This window comes from Sphaeramia orbicularis, unplaced genomic scaffold (genome assembly GCF_902148855.1).
Source record: "Sphaeramia orbicularis unplaced genomic scaffold, fSphaOr1.1, whole genome shotgun sequence".
NCBI lineage: Eukaryota > Metazoa > Chordata > Actinopteri > Kurtiformes > Apogonidae > Sphaeramia > Sphaeramia orbicularis.
In genome coordinates, this window is record NW_021941625.1 from 164545 (window position 1) to 190814 (window position 26270).

General features: G+C 45.4%; 1 protein-coding gene across 1 annotated transcript in view; it reads left to right on the forward strand.

Annotated features, from left to right (window-relative positions):
* The window catches only part of LOC115416574 (protein Shroom3-like), a 38209-nt gene extending 12119 nt beyond the window's left edge, over positions 1–26090 (forward strand). The window contains 17 exon segments of the mRNA XM_030130386.1: positions 4073–4271; positions 5058–5113; positions 6375–6678; positions 7103–7339; positions 15144–15349; positions 15436–15569; positions 16403–16536; positions 16616–16762; positions 17763–18054; positions 18056–18193; positions 18195–18243; positions 20054–20069; positions 20071–20282; positions 20360–20572; positions 21621–21814; positions 21817–21879; positions 25940–26090. Of these exon segments, the coding sequence (XP_029986246.1) occupies positions 4073–4271; positions 5058–5113; positions 6375–6678; positions 7103–7339; positions 15144–15349; positions 15436–15569; positions 16403–16536; positions 16616–16762; positions 17763–18054; positions 18056–18193; positions 18195–18243; positions 20054–20069; positions 20071–20282; positions 20360–20572; positions 21621–21814; positions 21817–21879; positions 25940–26086 (2741 nt within the window). The 3' untranslated portion in view covers positions 26087–26090.
* The last annotated feature ends 180 nt before the right edge of the window (positions 26091–26270 follow it).

The window sequence follows — 26270 nt, forward strand, 5'->3', positions numbered from 1 at the left end:
GACAATGTCAAAACGCAAATGGAAAAGACAATGTCAAAACGTAAATGGAAAAGACAATGTCAAAACGCAAATGGAAAAGACAATGTCAAAACGCAAATGGTAGACAATGTCAAAACGCAAATGGAAAAGACAATGTCAAAACGTAAATGGAAAAGACAATGTCAAAACGCAAATGGTAGACAATGTCAAAACGTAAATGGTAGACAATGTCAAAACGTAAATGGAAAAGACAATGTCAAAACGCAAATGGTAGACAATGTCAAAACGCAAATGGAAAAGACAATGTCAAAACGTAAATGGAAAAGACAATGTCAAAACGCAAATGGAAAAGACAATGTTAAAACGTAAATGGAAAAGACAATGTCAAAACGTAAATGGAAAAGACAATGTCAAAACGTAAATGGAAAAGACAATGTCAAAACGCAAATGGAAAAGACAATGTCAAAACGTAAATGGAAAAGACAATGTCAAAACGCAAATGGAAAAGACAATGTCAAAACGTAAATGGTAGACAATGTCAAAACGTAAATGGAAAAGACAATGTCAAAACGTAAATGGTAGACAATGTCAAAACGTAAATGGTAGACAATGTCAAAACGTAAATGGTAGACAATGTCAAAACGTAAATGGAAAAGACAATGTCAAAACGTAAATGGAAAAGACAATGTCAAAACGCAAATGGAAAGGACAATGTCAAAACGTAAATGGAAAAGACAATGTCAAAACGTAAATGGAAAGGACAATGTCAAAACGTAAATGGAAAAGACAATGTCAAAACGTAAATGGTAGACAATGTCAAAACGTAAATGGTAGACAATGTCAAAACGTAAATGGTAGACAATGTCAAAACGTAAATGGAAAAGACAATGTCAAAACGTAAATGGTAGACAATGTCAAAACGTAAATGGAAAAGACAATGTCAAAACGCAAATGGAAAAGACAATGTCAAAACGTAAATGGAAAAGACAATGTCAAAACGCAAATGGAAAAGACAATGTCAAAACGCAAATGGTAGACAATGTCAAAACGCAAATGGAAAAGACAATGTCAAAACGTAAATGGAAAAGACAATGTCAAAACGCAAATGGTAGACAATGTCAAAACGTAAATGGTAGACAATGTCAAAACGTAAATGGTAGACAATGTCAAAACGTAAATGGAAAAGACAATGTCAAAACGCAAATGGTAGACAATGTCAAAACGCAAATGGAAAAGACAATGTCAAAACGTAAATGGAAAAGACAATGTCAAAACGCAAATGGAAAAGACAATGTTAAAACGTAAATGGAAAAGACAATGTCAAAATGTAAATGGAAAAGACAATGTCAAAACGTAAATGGAAAAGACAATGTCAAAACGCAAATGGAAAAGACAATGTCAAAACGTAAATGGAAAAGACCTCACCACGGGGGTCCCCCAAGGCTCTGTGTTGGGCCCCCTCATTTTTGCCATATACACCACCTCACTGGGTCAGATCATCCACTCACACGGCTTCTCATATCATTGCTATGCTGATGATACCCAGCTCTATCTGTCATTCCCACCTGATGACTCCACAGTCTCAGTGCGGATCTCAGATTGTCTCTCTGACATATCTGCATGGATGAAAGCCCATCACCTTCAGCTGAACCTGTCCAAAACTGAACTGCTGCTCTTCCCAGCTAAGCCAACCATACAGCTGGACATCTCCATCACTATTGACTCCATACCTCTGGCTCCTACCAGTGTAGTACGTAACTTGGGAGTCATGATTGATAATCAGTTGACCTTCACGGATCACGTTGCCTCTGTCACCCGATCATGCCGTTTCACTCTGTTCAACCTAAGAAAGATCAGGCCATACCTAACCGAACAGGCCACCCAGCTCCTGGTGCAGACTATGGTTATCTCCCGTCTTGACTACTGCAATGCTCTTCTAACGGGCCTCCCAGCTTGTGTTGTCAAACCACTACAGATGGTCCAGAATGCAGCAGCGCGTCTGGTCTTCAATCAGCCTAAAAGGGCACATGTCACCCCCTTACTCATTGAGTTACACTGGCTACCCATAGCTGCCCGCATCAAATTCAAATCTTTAATCCTAGCCTACAAAATTCTCCGTGGGTCTGCTCCTGTCTACTTAGGTGCACTAATAAAGCTTATGTCGCCCCACGACCACTCCGCTCGTCTGGGGAACGTAGTCTGGTGGTCCCCAGACCTTGTACAAGACAATCCAGGCTCTTTTCATGGGTCGTTCCACGTTGGTGGAACGCTCTACCAAGTGCTACAAGAACAGAGTCATCCCTGCCTATCTTCAAGAAGCTCCTGAAGACCCAGCTCTTCCGAGAGCACCTCCTATCCTAGCACTTTCAAACATTCCATTTTAAATATTCTAATAAGGTTTTTCCCAGGACAACCACAGATTCTTTCACGATTATCTCTGGACCTGCTGCGGTGGTCCGGCCTCTTCCCTGCCCTCATCGTCACCACTCACTTATCCTCAACCGCCTCCATGTGTCTCCCCCTACTCCCCCCTTCTCCCCCTCTCCCCCAGTCCCTATCTCTATCGCTCTCTCTTTTTCCCCTTCTCTACTCTCTCTCTTTAACCCCAACTGGTCAAGGCAGACGGCCATCCTCCAGGAGTCTGGGTCTGCTCGAGGTTTCTGCCTGTTAAAGGGAAGTTTTTCCTCGCCACTGTCACCAGTCACAAGTGTTTGCTCCTGGAGGATTCTGTTGGGTTTCTGTAAATTGGCTTAGAGTCTGGTTTGGACCAACTCTATATATAAAATGTCAAGAGATAACTTTCTTGTGATCTGGCGCTATATAAATAAAATTTGATTGATTGAGTGATTTAATTGGTTTTCCCCTGTAAGTCGCTTTGGAAAAAAGCGTCTGCCCAAATGCGTAACCATAAATGGAAAAGACAATGTCAAAACGCAAATGGAAAAGACAATGTCAAAACGCAAATGGAAAAGACAATGTCAAAACGCAAATGGTAGACAATGTCAAAACGCAAATGGAAAAGACAATGTCAAAACGTAAATGGAAAAGACAATGTCAAAACGCAAATGGTAGACAATGTCAAAACGTAAATGGTAGACAATGTCAAAACGTAAATGGTAGACAATGTCAAAACGTAAATGGAAAAGACAATGTCAAAACGCAAATGGTAGACAATGTCAAAACGCAAATGGAAAAGACAATGTCAAAACGCAAATGGAAAAGACAATGTCAAAACGTAAATGGAAAAGACAATGTCAAAACGTAAATGGAAAAGACAATGTCAAAACGCAAATGGAAAAGACAATGTCAAAACGTAAATGGAAAAGACAATGTCAAAACGTAAATGGAAAAGACAATGTCAAAACGCAAATGGTAGACAATGTCAAAACGTAAATGGTAGACAATGTCAAAACGTAAATGGTAGACAATGTCAAAATGGAATAAGCAAAAGCAATGATATGACTGCATTTGTATATTTTTTTATTATTGATTCTTGTATTTATTCTCTTTTTATTTCCAAATTTCTTTTATTGATTCTCTTTATTTCCAAATTTCTTTTATTGATTCTCTTTTTATTTCCAAATCTATTTTATTGATTCTCTTTATTTCCAAATTTCTTTTACTGATTCTCTTTTTATTTCCACATTTATTTCCTTTTAATTTTGGCACTCCTGTGATTCCATAGTTTATTTCCTATTTATCTCCTTTTTGTTTCCTTTTTATTTCCTGTTTGTTTCCTGTTTATTCCCTGTTTATTTCTTGTTTATTTCCTGTTTATTTCTTCTTTGTTTCCACAGATTGCCCTCATATTTTTCTCTCAGTTTAAATGATTTTTTTTTTTTAGATGTTTGTCTTTTTTTACTGTTTTTACGTTAGCATTAGCATTGACATTAGCATTGACTTACCCATCATGCCTAATGTTGATCAAATATGGTCACTTCTTTTTCCACAGAGCTAACACAGTCAGTCGAATCTCAAAAACCTCCAAAACAAAAACTAACCAATGGTTAACGTCCAGCTCATTCAGACATCTTGGGAACTCCGCCCACTTTTTTATAGTTCTCTAACCTACAACACATCTGACTGGTTCCAGGATCAGTGGGCGGGGCCTTTTACCATGGCGACAGCAGCACGTCAAACAGACACAGCGTGGGTCCAATCTGGGGCCAGGGGGCGGGGCTGGGGGCGCCAGCTCCGCCCAGACGCAGCGACAGCTATGCCGCCATCAGGAACCACGAACGCCACGAGAGACCCAACTCCTGGTCCAGCCTGGACCACGTTAGGCCCCTGAGGTCAGAACCAGAACCAGGTCTAAACTAGTCCAGTCTAAACTAGTCCAGCCTAGACCACGCTAGGTCCCTGAGGTCAGAACCAGGTCTAAACTAGTCCAGTCTAAACTAGTCCAGTCCAGCCTGGACCATGCTAGGTCCTTGAGGTCAGAACCAGAACCAGGTCTCTACTAGTCCAGTCCAGTCCAGTCTAGTCTAAACTAGTTTAGTCCAGCCTAGACCACGCTAGGTCCCTGACGTCAGAACCAGGTCTAAACTCGTCCAGTCTAAGATAGTCTAATTTAGTCTAATCTAGTCTAAAGTAGTCTAGTCTAGTCCAGTCTAGTCCAGTCTAAAATAATCTAGTCCAGTCTAATCTAGTCCAGTCTAATCCAGTCCGATCCAGTCTAGTCCAGTCCAGTCTGGTCGAGTTGAGTCCAGTCCAGTCCAGTCTAATCTAGTCCATTCCAGTCCAGTCCAGTCTAGTCTAGTCTAGTCTAATCCAGTCCAGTCCAGTCTAATCTAGCCCAGTCTAGCCCAGTCTAGTCTAGTCTAGTCTAGTCCAGTCCAGTCTAGTCTAGTCCACTGCAGTCTAGTCTAGTCCAGTCTAGTCCAGTCCAGTCCAGTCCTGTCTAGTCCAGTCCAGTCTAGTATAGTCCAGTCTAGTCCAGTCTAGTCCAGTCCTGTCCTGTCCTGTCCAGTCCAGTCTAGTCCGGTCCAGTCCATTTTAGTCTAGTCTAGTCTAGTCCAGTCCAGTCCAGTCTAATCTAGTCCAGTCCAGTCCAGTCTAACCTGTGGTTCTTCCTTCAGGTCTCTGCAGAAGGGTTCCTGGCGTCACTCCAGTGGTTCTATGTCTTCTGCTTCAGGTAAATGTTCCATAGATGCAGGTTCCAGGTGTGTCAGTAGACCCCGCCTCCCTCTGCAGATGCAGGTTCCAGGTGTGTCAGTAGACCCCGCCTCCCTCTGTAGATGCAGGTTCCAGGTGTGTCAGTAGACCCCGCCTCCCTCTGCAGATGCAGGTTCCAGGTGTGTCAGTAGACCCCGCCCCCATCTGCAGATGCAGGTTCCAGGTGTGTCAGTAGACCCCGCCTCCCTCTGTAGATGCAGGTTCCAGGTGTGTCAGTAGACCCCGCCTCCCTCTGCAGATGCAGGTTCCAGGTGTGTCAGTAGACCCCGCCTCCATCTGCAGATGCAGGTTCCAGGTGTGTCAGTAGACCCCGCCTCCCTCTGTAGATGCAGGTTCCAGGTGTGTCAGTAGACCCCGCCTCCCTCTGTAGATGCAGGTTCCAGGTGTGTCAGTAGACCCCGCCCCCATCTGCAGATGCAGGTTCCAGGTGTGTCAGTAGACCCCGCCCCCATCTGCAGATGCAGGTTCCAGGTGTGTCAGTAGACCCCGCCTCCATCTGCAGATGCAGGTTCCAGGTGTGTCAGTAGACCCCGCCTCCCTCTGCAGATGCAGGTTCCAGGTGTGTCAGTAGACCCCGCCTCCCTCTGTAGATGCAGGTTCCAGGTGTGTCAGTAGACCCCGCCTCCCTCTGCAGATGCAGGTTCCAGGTGTGTCAGTAGACCCCGCCCCCATCTGCAGATGCAGGTTCCAGGTGTGTCAGTAGACCCCGCCTCCATCTGCAGATGCAGGTTCCAGGTGTGTCAGTAGACCCCGCCTCCCTCTGCAGATGCAGGTTCCAGGTGTGTCAGTAGACCCCGCCTCCCTCTGTAGATGCAGGTTCCAGGTGTGTCAGTAGACCCCGCCTCCCTCTGTAGATGCAGGTTCCAGGTGTGTCAGTAGACCCCGCCTCCATCTGCAGATGCAGGTTCCAGGTGTGTCAGTAGACCCCGCCTCCCTCTGCAGATGCAGGTTCCAGGTGTGTCAGTAGACCCCGCCTCCCTCTGTAGATGCAGGTTCCAGGTGTGTCAGTAGACCCCGCCTCCCTCTGCAGATGCAGGTTCCAGGTGTGTCAGTAGACCCCGCCTCCCTCTGCAGATGCAGGTTCCAGGTGTGTCAGTAGACCCCGCCTCCCTCTGTAGATGCAGGTTCCAGGTGTGTCAGTAGACCCCGCCTCCCTCTGTAGATGCAGGTTCCAGGTGTGTCAGTAGACCCCGCCTCTATTTGCACCTGTTCTGTTTCAGCCAAGGCTTCGTTCAGTGCAGACGGTCACCTGCACACGGTGATGGAGAAGAGTCCAGAGAGCAGCCCCACCACCAGGCCCCGGCAGGGGGGGGGCGGACCCCCGAACCCCCAGAGCCCCCAGAGCCCCCAGAGCCCCTGGGCCCCCCAGACCCCACAGGGGTCACAGGTCAGATGGGGTGAAGCAGCGGCAGAGGGCTGGACAGATGGGGGGACGTCAGCGGTGGAGAACGGAGCCCAGAGCGGCGCTGCACCTCCGACCTCGGCTCCAACATCTGCGACGCTCCGGACTCAGGAGGTGCACAGGTACTGACGAAGGGAAAACCCACCTGGTCTGAATTTAACTGAACCAACAAACAGTCCAACAGGTGAATTTGATTGGACTGTTATTTGCTCGGCCAAGATGGCCGCCAATCATATTCTGAATCTGTTGTCGTGTTAGCGTTAGCAGCCGTAGGTAGGTCAGAGCTAAAAGAACCAAATCCTTCATTTTCAGTTTTTGTGACTGAATTCAGAGGTGACTGTTCAGACTGGTTCTAGGTTTATCCAGTTTTAACAACCCTGGTCAATAAACCACACAGACCAAGAACCAGTGGGTCCAGGATCAGGCCTTGGGGAACACCCGTGCTGTTGTTTAGAAGGAAATTGTTTCTCGATCAACTGTCACGCATTCCTCTGTTGTGTTTTCAACTTCAGGAGAAGATTTTCTGACACTGTTCTGTCCCTTTAGGACCCCAAAGGATGAGGCCGATTCTGGACCATACAGACCCCACCAGAAAGGACCTGTAGGGGGTTCGGAGGTCCAGACCAACGCCCAAAGACTCCAAAACAATCCCGTTCATAAAAACCCTGAATCACAGAATCAGACGTTCCAGGAACAGATCCATCCGACTCCTGGTCTGAGACCCCCGTCATCCCAGGACCTGAAGGATCCTGATCCGACAGTCCAGTCCAGACACAGGAGCAGGTTTGGATGAACCTTGTAGAACGTCTGCTTTAAGCTGGGCTTAAATACACCTTCATTTTGTCTCCCGTGTTTGAGTTTCTGTCGCGTAACCTTGGGCGTGTCTCCTGGAGGACACGCCTCTATTGCCGCGTTTCCACTACGTGGAACCGGCTCGGCTCGGCTCAGCTCCACTCAGTATTCCCTCAGACCGTTTCCATTCCAGATACTACCCACTTTACAGTACCTGGTCGTCATAGCGATGCAGTGCGTTACTTCCATGTTGTCTGCTCAGAGTTGCTGATAAACTCGCTCATTGCATGTTGTCTCATCTGAATTTTTCCGTCTTCCACCACAGACTGAAGCTCCTGGAGCGACCCGGGTCTGGTTTATCTGGTCTCATGTGATTCATGGAGCCACAGATTGACTGTCCACTAACACATGTGTTTATGGAAAAGGGCGGGGCACAGAGACAACTGTCTGACCAATCAGTGGTCTGCAGTGTTTATACGTCACGGTTTAGTATCTGGTCCCCGGTCCTGGAACCTCGACAGAGGTGATACCAAAAAACTAGAACAAGGTACCAGATTCCAGGTCCTTGTTTGTAATGGAAACACAAAAAGGCCGAGTCGAGTCGAGTCGAGCCGAGTCGAGTCGAGTCGAGCCGATACCGTGCGGTGGAAACGGGGCATGAGTCATCTCAGTCTAAACAGAGTGGGCTGGTCAACGCCTCCGTCGCTTCAACGTGTTCGGATCAGCAAAGTAAAGTAAAGTAAAGTAAAGTAAAGCACAATAAAGTAAAGTAAAGTAAAATAAAGTAAAGCAAAGTAAAGTAAAGTACAATAAAGTAAAGTAAAGTAAAATAAAGTAAAGTAAAGCAAAGTAAAATAAAGTAAAGTAAAGTACAATAAAGTAAAGTAAAATAAAGTAAAGTACAATAAAGTAAAGTAAAGTAAAATAAAGTAAAGTAAAGTACAATAAAGTAAAGTAAAATAAAATAAAGTAAAGTAAAGTAAAATAAAGTAAAGTAAAGTAAAATAAAGTAAAGTAAAGTAAAATAAAGTAAAATAAAGTAAAGTAAAATAAAGTAAAGTAAAGTAAAGCAAAGTAAAGTAAAATAAAGTAAAGTAAAATAAAGTAAAGTAAAATAAAGTAAAGTAAAGTAAAGTAAAATAACGTAAAGTAAAGTAAAATAAAGTAAAGTAAAGCAAAGCAAAGTAAAGTAAAATAAAGTAAAGTAAAATAAAGCAAAGTAAAGTAAAATAAAGTAAAGTAAAATAAAGTAAAGCAAAGCAAAGCAAAGCAAAGTAAAGTAAAGTAAAATAAAGTAAAGTAAAGTAAAGCAAAGTAAAGTAAAATAAAGTAAAGTAAAGCAAAGCAAAGTAAAACAAAGTAAAATAAAGTAAAGTAAAATAAAGTAAAGTAAAGTAAAATAAAGTAAAATAAAGCAAAGTAAAATAAAGTAAAGTAAAATAAAGTAAAGTAAAGCAAAGCAAAGTAAAGCAAAGCAAAGCAAAGCAAAACAAAGTAAAATAAAGTAAAGCAAAGCAAAGCAAAGTAAAGTACAATAAAGTAAAGTAAAGTAAAATAAAGTAAAGCAAAGTAAAGTAAAGTAAAGTACAATAAAGTAAAGTAAAGCAAAGTAAAATAAAGTAAAGTAAAGTAAAGTACAATAAAGTAAAGTAAAATAAAGTAAAGTACAATAAAGTAAAGTAAAGTAAAGTAAAGTAAAATAAAGTAAAGTAAAATAAAGTAAAGTAAAATAAAGTAAAGTAAAATAAAGTAAAGTAAAGTACAATAAAGTAAAGTAAAGTAAAATAAAATAAAGTAAAGTAAAATAAAGTAAAATAAAGTAAAGTAAAATAAAGTAAAGTAAAGTAAAGTAAAGTAAAGCAAAGTAAAGTAAAATAAAGTAAAGTAAAATAAAGTAAAGTAAAATAAAGTAAAGTAAAATAAAGTAAAGTAAAATAACGTAAAGTAAAGTAAAGTAAAATAAAGTAAAGTAAAGCAAAGCAAAGTAAAGTAAAATAAAGTAAAGTAAAATAAAGCAAAGTAAAGTAAAATAAAGTAAAGTAAAATAAAGTAAAGTAAAGCAAAGCAAAGCAAAGCAAAGTAAAGTAAAATAAAGTAAAGTAAAGCAAAGTAAAGTAAAATAAAGTAAAGCAAAGCAAAGTAAAACAAAGTAAAATAAAGTAAAGTAAAATAAAGTAAAGTAAAGTAAAATAAAGTAAAATAAAGCAAAGCAAAGTAAAATAAAGTAAAGTAAAATAAAGTAAAGTAAAGCAAAGCAAAGTAAAGCAAAGCAAAGCAAAGCAAAGCAAAACAAAGTAAAATAAAGTAAAGCAAAGCAAAGCAAAGTAAAATAAAGTAAAGTAAAGCAAAGCAAAGTAAAATAAAGTAAAGTAAAATAAAGTAAAGTAAAATAAAGCAAAGTAAAGCAAAGCAAAGCAAAGTAAAATAAAGTAAAGCTAAGCAAAGTAAAATAAAGTAAAGTAAAGCAAAGCAAAGCAAAGTAAAATAAAGTAAAGTAAAATAAAGTAAAGTAAAGCAAAGCAAAGTAAAATAAAGTAAAGTAAAATAAAGTAAAGTAAAGCAAAGCAAAGTAAAATAAAGTAAAGTAAAATAAAGTAAAGTAAAGCAAAGCAAAGTAAAGTAAAGTAAAATAAAGTCAAGTCAAGTCAAGTAAAATAAAGTAAAATAAAGTAAAGTAAAGTAAAATAAAGTAACGTAAAGTAAAATAAAATAAAGTAAAGTAAAATAAAGTAAAGTAAAGTAAAGTAAAGTAAAGTAAAATAAAAATAAAGTAAAGTAAAATAAAGTAAAGTAAAGCAAAGTAAAATAAAGTAAAGTAAAATAAAGTAAAGTAAAGTAAAATAAAGTAAAGTAAAGTAAAGCAAAGCAAAGCAAAATAAAGCAAAGCAAAGTAAAATAAAGTAAAGTAAAATAAAGTAAAATAAAGTAAAGTAAAGCAAAGCAAAGCAAAGTAAAGTAAAGTAAAGTAAAATAAAGTAAAGTAAAGCAAAGTAAAGTAAAATAAAGTAAAGTAAAATAAAGTAAAGTAAAATAAAGTAAAATAAAGTAAAGCAAAGCAAAGTAAAGTAAAGTAAAGTAAAATAAAGTAAAGCAAAGTAAAGTAAAATAAAGTAAAGTAAAATAAAGTAAAATAAAGTAAAGTAAAGCAACGCAAAGTAAAGCAAAGCAAAGCAAAGTAAAATAAAGTAAAGTAAAGTAAAATAAAGTAAAGCAAAGCAAAGCAAAATAAAGTAAAATAAAGTAAAGTAAAGTAAAGCAAAGCTAAGCAAAGTAAAATAAAGTAAAGTAAAGTAAAATAAAGTAAAGCAAAGCAAAGCAAAATAAAGTAAAGTAAAGTAAAATAAAGTAAAGTAAAGTAAAGCAAAGTAAAATAAAGTAAAGTAAAGTAAAATAAAGTAAAGTAAAGTAAAATAAAGTAAAGCAAAGCAAAGCAAAGCAAAGCAAAATAAAGTAAAGTAAAGTAAAGTAAAGTAAAGTAAAGTAAAATAAAGTAAAGTAAAGCAAAGCTAAGCAAAGTAAAATAAAGTAAAGTAAAGTAAAATAAAGTAAAGCAAAGCAAAGCAAAGCAAAATAAAGTAAAGTAAAGTAAAATAAAGTAAAGTAAAGTAAAGCAAAGTAAAATAAAGTAAAGTAAAGTAAAATAAAGCAAAGCAAAGTAAAATAAAGTAAAGCAAAGCAAAGCAAAATAAAGTAAAGTAAAGCAAAGCAAAGCAAAATAAAGTAAAATAAAGTAAAGTAAAGTAAAGCAAAGTAAAATAAAGTAAAGTAAAGTAAAGTAAAATAAAGCAAAGCAAAGCAAAATAAAGTAAAGCAAAGCAAAGCAAAATAAAGTAAAGTAAAGTAAAGTAAAGTAAACTTTATGGTCCCCTGGGGTAAACTCCTGTTGTTCACAGTGCTACATGTCACTGCTTCACAAAGCGGATCAAAAACATGGTCACATGGACACATTAGAACACAGACAGTTCTTCTGTCATGTAACACACACATGGACGACACAATCCCAACACAGAACAAATACACACTCCTGAAGTGCAGAAAAAAGTGCTGCGTGCTACAGTGTTGTGTGTTTGTTGCTCGTTGCTCTGTTGCACTAGTTCTTAACTTTGTTCAGCAGCTTAATGGACGTTAGGACAAAATGATAATTTAAGGCGGTTAGTTTTGACATATGAAATCTACTTCCTGATGGAAGAAGTTCGTATTCAGACGACAGTGGATGAGTCGGGTCTGAAGAGATTGTTGTTGCTTGTTTCATGACCGACTGGTTCCACAGATCATCTGTGGACTGATGTTCTGTCGGACCTATAGTCTTCGTTGCTGTTTTGTGCAGATGGTCCAGCCTGTTCTTCAGTTGGACTGATCAGTGTCCGTACCAGGCTGTGATGTCATATGTGATGAGGCTCTCTAAGATCGCTCTGTCAAAAATCTGCATCATCTGCTCCCTGACCCCAAACAGCCTCGTCCTCTTCAAAAACACAGGCTTTGCTGCAGTTTACTGCACAGGTTTTCTATGTGTGGTTTCCAGCAAAGGCTATCAGTGTGGACCCCTAGGTATCTGTATGTCCACTGGATGGACAGTCTAGTCTTTGATGACCACTGGCTCATGTGTGGTCACTTGGTGGACAGTCTAGTCTTTGATGACCACTGGCTCATGTGTGGTCACTTGATGGACAGTCTGGTCTTTGATGACCACTGGCTCATGTGTGGTCACTTGGTGGACAGTCTGGTCTTTGATGACCACTGGCTCATGTGTGGTCACTTGATGGACAGTCTAGTCTTTGATGACCACTGGCTCATGTGTGGTCACTTGATGGACAGTCTAGTCTTTGATGACCACTGGCTCATGTGTGGTCACTTGATGGACAGTCTAGTCTTTGATGACCACTGGCTCATGTGTGGTCACTTGATGGACAGTCTGGTCTTTGATGACCACTGGCTCATGTGTGGTCACTTGATGGACAGTCTGGTCTTTGATGACCACTGGCTCATGTGTGGTCACTTGATGGACAGTCTAGTCTTTGATGACCACTGGCTCATGTGTGGTCACTTGGTGGACAGTCTGGTCTTTGATGACCACTGGCTCATGTGTGGTCACTTGATGGACAGTCTAGTCTTTGATGACCACTGGCTCATGTGTGGTCACTTGATGGACAGTCTAGTCTTTGATGACCACTGGCTCATGTGTGGTCACTTGATGGACAGTCTAGTCTTTGATGACCACTGGCTCATGTGTGGTCACTTGATGGACAGTCTAGTCTTTGATGACCACTGGCTCATGTGTGGTCACTTGATGGACAGTCTGGTCTTTGATGACCACTGGCTCATGTGTGGTCACTTGATGGACAGTCTGGTCTTTGATGACCACTGGCTCATGTGTGGTCACTTGATGGACAGTCTAGTCTTTGATGACCACTGGCTCATGTGTGGTCACTTGGTGGACAGTCTGGTCTTTGATGACCACTGGCTCATGTGTGGTCACTTGATGGACAGTCTAGTCTTTGATGACCACTGGCTCATGTGTGGTCACTTGATGGACAGTCTGGTCTTTGATGACCACTGGCTCATGTGTGGTCACTTGATGGACAGTCTGGTCTTTGATGACCACTGGCTCATGTGTGGTCACTTGATGGACAGTCTGGTCTTTGATGACCACTGGCTCATGTGTGGTCACTTGATGGACAGTCTAGTCTTTGATGACCACTGGCTCATGTGTGGTCACTTGGTGGACAGTCTGGTCTTTGATGACCACTGGCTCATGTGTGGCCACTTGATGGACAGTCTGGTCTTTGATGACCACTGGCTCATGTGTGGTCACTTGATGGACAGTCTGGTCTTTGATGACCACTGGCTCATGTGTGGTCACTTGATGGACAGTCTAGTCTTTGATGACCACTGGCTCACGTGTGGCCACTTGATGGACAGTCTAGTCTTTGATGACCACTGGCTCACGTGTGGTCACTTGATGGACAGTCTAGTCTTTGATGACCACTGGCTCACGTGTGGTCACTTGATGGACAGTCTGGTCTTTGATGACCACTGGCTCACGTGTGGTCACTTGATGGACAGTCTAGTCTTTGATGACCACTGGCTCACGTGTGGTCACTTGATGGACAGTCTGGTCTTTGATGACCACTGGCTCATGTGTGGTCACTTGATGGACAGTCTGGTCTTTGATGACCACTGGCTCATGTGTGGTCACTTGATGGACAGTCTGGTCTTTGATGACCACTGGCTCACGTGTGGTCACTTGATGGACAGTCTGGTCTTTGATGACCACTGGCTCACGTGTGGTCACTTGATGGACAGTCTAGTCTTTGATGACCACTGGCTCATGTGTGGTCACTTGATGGACAGTCTGGTCTTTGATGACCACTGGCTCATGTGTGGTCACTTGATGGACAGTCTGGTCTTTGATGACCACTGGCTCATGTGTGGTCACTTGATGGACAGTCTGGTCTTTGATGACCACTGGCTCATGTGTGGTCACTTGATGGACAGTCTAGTCTTTGATGACCACTGGCTCACGTGTGGCCACTTGTCTCAGGTCTAGAACCATCTCTTGTGTTTTTGTCACATTTAAACCCAGATGTTTTTCGTCACACCACTTCATGCAGTTGTGTCAGACTGCTGTTAGTTCACTTCCACATTCAGTCCAGTCTGATCTGCAGTGGACCGAACCAGTGAAATAATACCAGTGAAAAAAGTACAGTTCTATTCTGATCAGGTTTACATCTGCAAAGTTTCCTTAAAAATCTGAATAGCATGAACAACTTGAATTGTCTTAAGAAAAAAGTAAAATTTTACCAATATTCTGCCTCGGTTTATCATTTACACATGTGCGTTACAATCACACTAAACATTTAGTAACAGGCAGAATATTAGTCCAATTGCATTTATTTTTCTTAAGACATTTCCGTTTGTTCATATTTCTTCAGGTTATTCACGTTTTTTGTAAAAGTATAGTTTGGTAATGTAAACATTTTCATGTAATTTTACTTTTCTACACCAAAAAAACAAAGAGAAAATTTGGGGTTATTATTTATAGGTTATTCTGATCATATTTTACTGGTCTGACCCAGGTGAAATCTAATTGGACTGTATGTGGAACCTGAATTAAAATGATGTCGATACCATTAACTGTTAATAGATTCAGTGTCATTTTTGCATTTCACAAATTCATCCCACGGGCCAGATTGGATCCTTTGGTAGGCCGGATTGGATCCTTTGGTGGGCCGGATTGGATCCTTTGGTGGGCCGGATTTGGCCCCCGGGACGCATGTTTGACACCTGTGATGTAATAAATGTGTTGATCTGGTCATAGTACACAGAAGAGTCCACGTCCTTGTGCAGAACACTCATAACTGCTGTGTCATCTGCAAATTTAAAGATACAGTTGTTGGGGTGTACTTTCCTGCAGTCATTGGTGCACAGTGTGAAAAGTATTGGTGAAAGCACACAGCCTTGAGGTACTCCTGTACTACAGCGTTTAATATCCGACAGTATCTGATTGACCTTCACTTGCTGTGTGCGATTAGTTAAAAAGGAATAAAACCATTTAATCAATGTAGTGTTAACGTTCATGTCCTTCAGCTTCTCCAGAAGCAGGTGGGGTTGGACGGTTTTAAAAGCTGAGCTCAAATCAATGAATCAAATTCGAGCATATGCTTTTGTCTCTTCCGAGTGCTTAGAAATAAAATGCGACATGCGATATAATTCAGTATTTGTCGGTAGTGGTGCTGGTGTTGGAGGTTGTGACGTTCCTTCAGTCCTTTTATTCCTTTTCTGTTCCTGTCTTCAGGTCCCTGGACCAGCCTAAGGTCCACCCACAGACCCTGTCCTCTTCCAGGGTGGCTCAGGGTCAGGTACCGCCTCCACACTTACCTGTCCACCCTCAGCGTCAAGCTCCGCCCCCTCTGCCGTCCACACCTCTCCCTGTCACCGCGGCGTCTCGGCAGTTCCTCGCCAGCCGCCGTTGGACCAGACGGAGCGAGACCGAGAACACCCGTTAACTCGACTGGAAATCGCTCTGGCCGAGGTCCAGCGCTGCGACGGTCCTTTCGGTGCTGCCGCCGCCACCGGTAGTTGCCAAGGTAACAGCGGTTTTGTGGACGCCGGCCAGGGACCCGCTCGCAGTCTGTCGGTTTTGGAGAAAGTCAGTCGGTTTGAGCATCGAGAACGAGCAGTAAAACAGCGCAGTCACAGCGCCAAGGCCAACCACCACCGGGTAAGAAACCCCAAACTCTGAAGCACGTCACATTCAGACCAGGTCTGAGGGACTGGTCCGGTCATGGATTAGAGACCACTGGTACCACTGGTGGGTCACAGGTGGTTCAACCTGTGGACCTTCTGGGACTGGGTTTCCTGATCCACTATCTAGACTGGTACCAGAGTGACATCCTTACATGGACATCCTTAATGGGGGGGGAGGGGGGGGGGTAGTCCTGGTCCTGGTCCTCGAGGGCCGGTATCCTGCATGTTTTAGATGTGTCCCTCTTCCAGCACACCTGGTTCACATGATAACCCTATCATCCAGCTCTGCAGAAGACTGATAATGACCTTCAGGTGGAAGAGGGAAACATCTAAAACATGCAGGATCCCGGCCCTCAAGGACCAGGACTGCCCCCCCCCAGAATAGGATGTACTTTTCACATTCGTTCGAGTCAGAATGTGACTGTTGAACCTTAAAACTGGACCCACCAGAACCTTTGCTCCATGGGTTTGGTTTGGAAGGGACCACCCTGTCCTGGTGATCCACCACCAGGGAACCTTTGAGCCAAGTGGTGTCTGTGGTTCCATCATGGATCAGAACTTGGTTCCGCTCTGGTCCTTAATGTAAAGGGTGTCAGCCGACAAAACCAAAGTCAACTATCCGTCCATCTCACATTCTTTTTATTTGATGAGCTGCTTCCTGATTTGAAGATCATCCATTTCACACTTCAGTTCCCCAGTTACTAATGGTTAACATTTGCGTTATTTCTGATATAAAACATGTCAGCTGGTCTTCTGATCTTCTGTTTTCCTTCTCGTTCACTCATTTTTGTTCATGTTTTCAAAAAGATAATGAAAAAATCTCAGAACACGTCATGTGGAGCAGAAGACCTGAGGAACATGCTGGAGAGGAGTACCAGTGGAGGTAAAGCCCAGAGGACTCTGAGCTACAGAGGAGGAAACCACCACCAGGGGGCGCACAGGTAGGAGGAGGCTGCAGCAGGACGACTGTTCTGGTCCAGTCCCCCAGTCCATGGAGGTCATGTTCTATGTGTGTTCCAGAACGTCAGCTGATCCCAGTTCAGCTCTGCAGAGGAGTCGCAGCAGCTTCCACCTGGATGTGTGCAGAGTGGACGATGTCAACAAGGACCGCCCCTGGAGGCAGGACGTCCAGGAACTGATGAACACGCAAGACACGCCCACCAACAGGTCAGTCCACCAACAGGTCAGTCCACCAACAGGTCAGTCCGTAAACATGAAGAGATGGGTCCAGAAACAGGTGAGTCCACCAACAGGTCCGAGTCCGATGACAGGTTCTAGTCCAGTGGTGGTCAGCCTGTGTCTCCACAGCCTCATGCGTCTCCTCCTCCTCCTCATAGTGGCTCCTCCCTTTACTGTGGTCAGTCCAGCCGCTAGTGTTTTTCTTGTGTTCTCCTCATTGGACAGTTCCAGTAGATGAGCTGCATGGAGTGAATGTTCCTTCAACAACAGAAAGGGTTCATTTCTGCTCGAGGTTAAAGACGCAGACGCAGACGGAGGGTCTGTCCGTCCTTTGTAAACTGTATTACTCACATAATTCTGTCTGTTTTCTGGGAGAATATGGAGCAGAAGAACTGGAACTGAGGAAGTCTTGAGTTAGTCATACTTTCATAGAGCGACTGTATGAGTATGAGTACTGTGTACTTTTGGAGTAATCCTACAACAGATTCCTTTCCAAGATACAAAAGTGTGTTTTTCATCTGAAATAGACTTTAAGACTAAATTCAATGATGAATAAAATACATTTTTCCAATAAGTGCCTCATGAATTTGGTATTTTGGTATTAGTACTTCATATACTATTAGCCCAAATACTATGAACTACTTTTACTGTGTACTTTTAGAGTAATCCTACTCCAGAATCCATTCCACACTTCACTTCTGTTTGTTGTATTCAGTGGTTGGAACAGATAAAGGTAAAAAAAAGATGAAAACTTTTAAAAGTTTATAAGCTCTGTTCTTTTTTGTGGCTCCAGACTGTTTTTTTTTGGTGGAAGAGGGAGGGGCCAAAATGACTGACTGATAATAAAGGTTACAGACTCCTGTTCTAGTTGATGGTCTCCAGGTCTGAACTTGGGGTCTCTGTGGGGTCAGGACCTTCATCAGGTCTTTGAGCTGCTGTCAGGACTCCTTTTGGTCTCTGAGGGTCTTCATTTGGTGTCTTCATTCAGGTCTTACCAGGACCCTCTGAAGGATGCTCAGTCCAAAGTCCTCCGCTCCACCTCCTTCAGACGTACAGACCTGGACTCCTCGTCCGGAGCCCTTCACCTCCTGCTCCTCCTACCTCTGGGCTCCTCCTCCAGTACCCTCAACCTCCTCCTGTCCCCCGCCAAGTTCCATTCCTTAGAGAAAAAAGCTCCTAAAACTCTTCCCAAACCTCAGGGCGTCATCATCTCGTCCACGTCTCCACCTCCGCTCACATCTCCTCACACCCCGAAGGAGCGACATGTGGTCAGTCCGGAGGTCCGCGGGCCCAGCCCCCCCGCCCTAACCCAGCGTCCCGCCCGTCGGACCTCCTCCGCTGATGAGGATCTGTGGACGAAAGCGCCTGATGGCGGAGCAGAAGAAGCGCTCGTACTCAGAACCGGAGAACATGAACGAGGGTCGGGGTGTCCGACGCCGACACCGCTGCCCTCTTCAGGCGAACAGGAGGTAAAAAACCCAGAATGCATCTGCATGACGGTGGGTAGAGTTTGGACAGCGCAGGTGCAGCTGTGTTCAAAAATAACAGCAGTGTTCTTCAAATGTGAGTAAAGCTCAAAATCCTATAACATTTTATTTCCATTCACTGGGAACACTGCACATTATATGTTACATCAAAACATGAAGAAAAATGTATCAATATTTGAATTACTTTACAGAAAATCAAGGAAAAAATTTCATTGGACTGTTCAAAACAATAGCAGTGTGTGCATTTTCATTACAAACTCAAATATTTACTCGATAAACTGAAAAAACCTTTCAGATTGAGCGTTCCTGTGAATCACTGAACTAATATTTAGTTGTATAAGCTCTGTTTTTGAGAAGTGCTTCACATCTGAGTTGCATGGAGTCGACCACCTTCTGCACCTGGAAACAGGTTTTCCAGCCCAGGACGATCTGACAGCCTTCCACACTTCCTCTGCATTTCTTGGTTTTGCCTCAGAAACAGCATTTTTGACGTCACCCCACAAGGTTTCTATTGGATGAAGGTCTGGGATTGGGCTGGCCACTCCGTAACCTTCATTCTGTTGGTCTGGAACCCAGATGCTGCTGGTTTACTGGTGTGTTTGGGGCTCGTTGTCTTGTTGAACACCCGTTCCAAGGCCATTTCCTCTTCAGCATAAGGCAGCAGGATCTCTTCAAGTATTTGATAGAAGCAAACTGATCCATGATCCCTGGTTTGTGATAAATATGCCCCACACCATGTAAGAGGAGCAGCCCCATACCCACCAGGCTTCAGGGTCTGCAGAGTGGACTGGGCTGGAATCAGTGTTTGGGGCTCGTCTGACAAACTGTCTGCAGCCCCTGGACCCAAAAAGAACAGTCCTGCCTTTCATCAGTCCACAGAATGTTTCTCTCCATTTGTCCTTAGGTCAGTCCGTTTGTTCTGCTCTTCAGCACATGTCTTTTTCTTACCATGGGACTTTGTGGGGGTGCCTTACCCATAGATCCACCCGACACAGACGTGTTGGAACTGTCCCGCTCCTCACTTCAGACCGTCTCTGATCTGCCGGAGCTGATCCTTGCTGCGTCTGTGCCATTCGGCTCTTGGTCCATCCATTCCAGTGTAGTCTTCTGTTGTCTTCCACGTCTCTCTGGTTTGGTTTCCATTTTAAGCATTGCAGATCGTTTTAGCTGAGCACATTGCAGATCGTTTTAGCTGAGCTGCCCATCATTTTCTGCACTTCTTTATATGTTTCCCCTCTCCAGTTAACGTTTGAATGAAAGCTCGCTGTTCTTCTGAACGGGTGTCTGGCACGGCCCATCTGTCTCAGGTTTTCTGACACAATGTCATGTCCCACATGTGCTGGCTTCATCCTCAAATAAAGGCCGCCTGAATGACACCTGCTTCTTCACATAATCAATGACCTCACTGATGGAAGGCCACACTGCTGTTATTTTGAACACGCCCCTTTTGCTGGATTCTTCAGTTCCACAGACTCAGGAGTCTGTGTGTCATGAGTGTTGGCTCTGTGGGTTTCTCAGACTCTACCACACCGACTGGTAAAGGATTTGCCATGTAATTATATGATTTATACCAAAACCAGTGATTGATCTGGTTCGTCATGTTGGACTGTTGTTTTTGAACACAACTGTATTTAACCGACATGTTTTTAAAACTGACTGGTACTAAATGACGGGTCACATGGTTTAATCTGACGTTCATGTATTCGGTTTTAGTTTTGAAGGTCATGCGGCATCGCTGGTGAAGCTGTTCCACATGATTCATGAGTTTTTCCTCCGTCGTCCTCACTCTCAGATACGAGCGTAGCCGACAAGGAAGATGTTCGAATTGGCGGCGAATTGTGTCGGGGGCGGAGTCTCTCCCGGCGGCTCATCCAGGACCGACCTGCGACAGCTTCAACAGGACGCTGTGTTCGAATACGTGGAGCGGAAACGAGGAGCGAGGAGGGACGAGGCGGGAACCAGGGCGGGGCTGAGGCCTCGCAGTGCCTACGTACAAGCAGAACACGACGACAGCCGCTCAGGTGGTGAGATGCATGATGGGAGATGTGGGATCGGCATGAGGGCGGGTCGCTAACGGTGGCTTGTGGTCCGGTGTCAGACTCCACGGGCCGGTCCACGTCCAGCCGGTGGTCCCTGCAGGACTGTGGCCCAGACCGGAGCCTCTCCTCTGGGGACCGCCCACTCTGCTCCTCTGGGGACCGCCCACTCTGCTCCACACTGCCCCCTGGAGGCACCCGCGCAGCTTCAGATCCAACCTCTTCTACCCGGGTCGGGTCACCAGTCCAAGACCACCAGCCCACCTGCCACCAAGGTAAGAGCCAGAACCAGAGCCAGATATCAGACCCAGACCCAGACAGGACGTCCTCCTTTAGTGTTAGTTCTTTATCCTCTGGTACCCCGTCCACCAGGCTCTTACTGAACACCAGGTGTGTCTTTTTCACACACCTGTGGAATAATGTCAAAAAAATGTTCATCCAGTTTGTTTTGAATTCTTTTACACTTTTTTCTATTTCATCAACTTGAGCCGTAAATAAAATACCAAATACTCAATAATTGTCACATTTTAACCCTTTAAATGCTGTGTTTGTAATGGAAACAAACCTTTTTTTGATGCAAAAAACACAAACAAATTTTTTTCAATCTACTCCATATAAAGTGGATCACATATTTAGATGTTTTCATCCTGGCATATGTCACTGATTAACTCCAACACTGGTTCATTTGCATTATTATTATTTTTGGCGCTAGGTCAAATGTTCAAAAATACTAACATCTGTCACCAAGTGTGCGTAAAATGCACACCTATAAATCCAACTATTAAATATTATATATGGATTTATTTCACTGCTGTAATTAGATTTTATTTTTAAATCCAGCTCAGTCCTAATCACACAGATCAGATGTTAGAAACTGTGCGTTTTCTGCACACTGGGCAGACAGATGCTAGTCTGGTCATTGTCTTTTGTTTACAATGTGCACATGTGAGCTGGTGGACAGAATTTAAAGATCATGAACAAATGAACAACTGTTGAATTCTAACTTGATTTAAATTGTAAAAATAATATGAAGTTTTTTAACACGAAGTGCAAAGTGTGCGTAAAAGGCACACCTGGATACCAGAGGGTTAAAGTTGTGACGTCTTTATGTGAGACCATCTGTTCATTCACTGTTTTTGGGTTCGATCATCTGGTTGTTTTACGATGTCGTAGTTGGATTTACGTCAGTGTCAGGTGGACTTTGTGAGGGGATGTGACGGTGGGTTTGAGGTTCAGGTGCAAGAAAACATCTATCAGTTAAAAAACCTGATCCAGACCCTGATCCAGCAGACCCAGTTCATGGACTCTTCTGTTTGGTCTCAGTTCCCCTCAGGTCCAGGTCTACAGCCCCCAGTGTCTCCTGGATCTGGGTTTGGAGGACCGGCTGGGCAGCGGGTCTCAGAGCCTGGGCTGGGTCCGGGTTGTCCCGGCAGTTGGACGGGGCCCTGTGGAAGGCGGGGTCAGCCCGGGGCTCCGGGAAGTCCGCCTCCGCCGAAGACCTGCTGGAGCGTTCTGACCAGGGCGGATCAGTCCTCAGCACTGCAGGTCCAGGTCCTCCCCAACCACGGAGACCCTGAACCAGGTAAGACCTCAGACCCACCAGGGGCAGCTTATGGTCCAGGTCCAACAGGTCAGATCTGAGGGTCGGGACCAACGTACGATGGAAGAACACGACAAAACCTGAGTTCACTGAAACCATCAAACACAAACAAACAAACAAACAAACAAACAACAGCAGAAGGAGCTGAATGAGTCACACAGGAAATACCCACAATCCTCTGTTTCCTGTGAGGAGCCACTGAGACGGCAGCAACGCTGGGCGTCGTCCGATGTGGATGACGGCAAGATAGTGTATACACACAACTACACACAACACCACACAACTACACACAACGACACACTGGAACTGCGCTGTTGCAGACGTGTGTAATGGGTGACTTCCAGGCTGGTTTGTGCGTCTGCAGATTAAAGACCAGAATGTGAACCATGTGGTGCAGACCCAACCATGGTCTGAGGTAGGGATGGAATCGTAAGAATTTAACGATTCCGATTCCTTATCAATTCTCATTGGCTGAAGGAATAAAAGAGTCCAAACAGGTGGGTGGGGGGGTACAGTGAAAGTCAAACTACAGACTCTTTACTTGCCACATTTCCTCTATGTGGAACCGGTCCCACTCTGCTCGTCTCCTGTTGTTGTGCTCCTCATTTCCTTTCCTCTACCTTCACAAACTTGTATTTGGGTACAAAGTTTGTTGCCGACACTGGAACCAGAACTGGACCTGGTGTTCACTCTGCTGCTACATTCACAAGCACCGCTGAGTAGAGAATCAAATACATGACACTCCTGTAAATGAGTCACATGTGGACGTTTGAGCAGACTGGAGGGAGTCCACCTGCAGAAGAAATGGAAGCTTGGACAGAGTTCAGCTGGACCTGGTGTGGTCTGTTTGGACCTGGTGCGGTCTGTGTAGACCTGGTGCGGTCTGTGTAGACCTGGTGCGGTCTGTTTGGACCTGGTGCGGTCTGTTTGGACCTGGTGCGGTCTGTTTGGACCTGGTGCGGTCTGTTAGACCTGGTGCGGTCTGTTTGGACCTGGTGCGGTCTGTGTAGACCTGGTGCGGTCTGTTTGGACCTGGTGCGGTCTGTTTGACCTGGTGCGGTCTGTTTAGACCTGGTGCGGTCTGTTTGGACCTGGTGCGGTCTGTTTGGACCTGGTGCAGTCTGTGTAGACCTGGTGCGGTCTGTTTGGACCTGGTGCGGTCTGTGTAGACCTGGTGCGGTCTGTGTAGACCTGGTGTGGTCTGTTTGGACCTGGTGCGGTCTGTGTAGACCTGGTGCGGTCTGTTTGGACCTGGTGCGGTCTGTGTAGACCTGGTGCGGTCTGTGTAGACCTGGTGCGGTCTGTGTAGACCTGGTGCGGTCTGTTTAGACCTGGTGCGGTCTGTTTAGACCTGGTGCGGTCTGCGTAGACCTGGTGCGGTCTGTTTGGACCTGGTGCGGTCTGTGTAGACCTGGTGCGGTCTGTGTAGACCTGGTGCGGTCTGTTTGGACCTGGTGCGGTCTGTTTAGACCTGGTGCGGTCTGTTTGACCTGGTGCGGTCTGTGTAGACCTGGTGCGGTCTGTTTGGACCTGGTGCGGTCTGTTTGGACCTGGTGCGGTCTGTGTAGACCTGGTGCGGTCTGTTTGGACCTGGTGCGGTCTGTGTAGACCTGGTGCGGTCTGTTTAGACCTGGTGCGGTCTGTTTGGACCTGGTGCGGTCTGTTTGGACCTGGTGCGGTCTGTGTAGACCTGGTGCGGTCTGTTTGGACCTGGTGCGGTCTGTGTAGACCTGGTGCGGTCTGTGTAGACCTGGTGCGGTCTGTGTAGACCTGGTGTGGTCTGTTTGGACCTGGTGCGGTCTGTGTGGACCTGGTGTGGTCTGTTTGGACCTGGTGCGGTCTGTGTAGACCTGGTGCGGTCTGTGTAGACCTGGTGCGGTCTGTGTAGACCTGGTGTGGTCTGTGTAGACCTGGTGTGATCTGTCTGGACCTGGTGCGGTCTGTTTAGACCTGGTGCGGTCTGTGTGGACCTGGTGCGGTCTGTGTAGACCTGGTGCGGTCTGTGTAGACCTGGTGCGGTCTGTGTAGACCTGGTGCGGTCTGTTTGGACCTGGTGCGGTCTGTTTAGACCTGGTGCGGTCTGTGTAGACCTGGTGCGGTCTGTGTAGACCTGGTGCGGTCTGTTTGGACCTGGTGCGGTCTGTTTGGACCTGGTGCGGTCTGTGTAGACCTGGTGCGGTCTGTTTGGACCTGGTGCGGTCTGTGTAGACCTGGTGCGGTCTGTGTAGACCTGGTGCGGTCTGTTTAGACCTGGTGCGGTCTGTGTAGACCTGGTGCGGTCTGTTTAGACCTGTGCGGTCTGCGTAGACCTGGTGCGGTCTGTGTAGACCTGGTGCGGTCTGTTTGGACCTGGTGCGGTCTGTGTAGACCTGGTGCGGTCTGCTTGGACCTGGTGCGGTCTGCGTAGACCTGGTGCGGTCTGTGTAGACCTGGTGCGGTCTGTGTAGACCTGGTGCGGTCTGTGTGGACCTGGTGCGGTCTGTTTGGACCTGGTGCGGTCTGTGTAGACCTGGTGCGGTCTGTTTGGACCTGGTGCGGTCTGTTTGGACCTGGTGCGGTCTGTGTAGACCTGGTGCGGTCTGTTTGGACCTGGTGCGGTCTGTGTAGACCTGGTGCGGTCTGTGTAGACCTGGTGTGGTCTGTTTGGACCTGGTGCAGTCTGTGTAGACCTGGTGCGGTCTGTTTGGACCTGGTGCGGTCTGTTTGGACCTGGTGCGGTCTGTGTAGACCTGGTGCGGTCTGTTTGGACCTGGTGCGGTCTGTGTAGACCTGGTGCGGTCTGTTTGGACCTGCTGCGGTCTGCGTAGACCTGGTGCGGTCTGTTTGGACCTGGTGCGGTCTGTGTAGACCTGGTGTGGTCTGTTAGACCTGGTGCGGTCTGTTTGGACCTGGTGTGGTCCTGTTTGGACCTGGTGTGGGTCTGTTTGGACCTGGTGCGGTCTGTGTAGACCGGTGCGGTCTGTTTGGACCTGGTGCGGTCCTGTTTGGACCTGGTGTGGTCTGTTTGAGACCTGGTGTGGTCTGTTTGGACCTGGTGTGGTCTGTTTAGACCTGGTGTGGTCTGTTAGACCTGGTGGCGGTCTGCGTAGACCTGGGTGCGTCTGTGTAGACCTGGTGCGTCTGTTTGGACCTGGTGGCGGGTCTGTGTAGACCTGGTGTGGTCTGTTTAGACCTGGTGGTGGTCTGTTTGGACCTGGTGTGTGTCTGTTTTGGACCTGGGGTGGTCTGTTTGGACCTGGTGCGGTCTGTTTGGACCTGTGCGGTCTGTTTGACCTGGTGCGGTCGGTGTAGACCTGGTGCGGTCTGTTTGGACCTGGTGCGGTCTGTTTGGACCTGGTGCGGTCTGTGTAGACCTGGTGCGGTCTGTTTGGACCTGGTGCGGTCTGTGTAGACCTGGTGTGGTCTGTTTGGACCTGGTGTGGTCTGTTTGGACCTGGTGCGGTCTGTTCAGTCCGTTTCTGTCTCTACTCCATGTTGTCTACATTCTGACCAAAACAATGCAGCGTACGTGTGACATCATCGCACATGCACAACGAAGGCAGAATGGATCAACAGAATCGTTAAGCAGGCAAACGATTCCAAGGAATCGAGCTACTGGGATCCGGTTCTCAAAAAGAACCAACTCTCGATTCCCATCCCTAGTCTCAGGTCTTGTTGGTAGTTGTCGGTTCAGCTGGACTGGTTTGGCTCTCTGATAAAAGGTCGTCATGGAGACGTAGGAACAAAATCAACAGTTACCTGAGACAGACTGAAGACCTGCAGTGGGACCAGCAGGTCCTGGTACCTGGTCCAGGTCTGACCCACAGAGGTTCAGTCACAAACACAGAGGTTTAATGGTCCAAAGCCGACCCCAACACCTGCACCTGCACCTGCACCTGGACCCCAGTTGGACTAACCCCGGTCTGACTGACCCTGGTCTGACTGACCCTGGTCTAACTGACCCTGGTTGGACTGACATGGTTGGGGTGTTGGTGGTTGCCATGGTGACGGTGGACAGGTGTGACCCAGTGTCTAAATGCTGCTGTTGTTTGTTCTGTTATAGGACATCAGGATGTTGGGCATCTCAGCCTCTGACCCTGGACCATCTGGACCACCTGGACCACCTGGACCATCTGGACCACCTGGACCACCTGGACCATCTGGACCACCTGGACCATCTGGACCAGGTCCTCTGGATGTAAACAGGTAAACCAGGCCAGACAGACAAACAAAGGACATGGACGGAGGACGACCCTGAGACGCACTCCAATCAGAGGCCTGTCCGTCATCCAGAGGCCTGTCCGTCATCTGGACAGTGGAAGCCCATTGGTGGATTCGGTGTACAGACACAGTCTGATGTGTCCACCTCTGTCCTCGTCCTCTCTGTCCTCCAC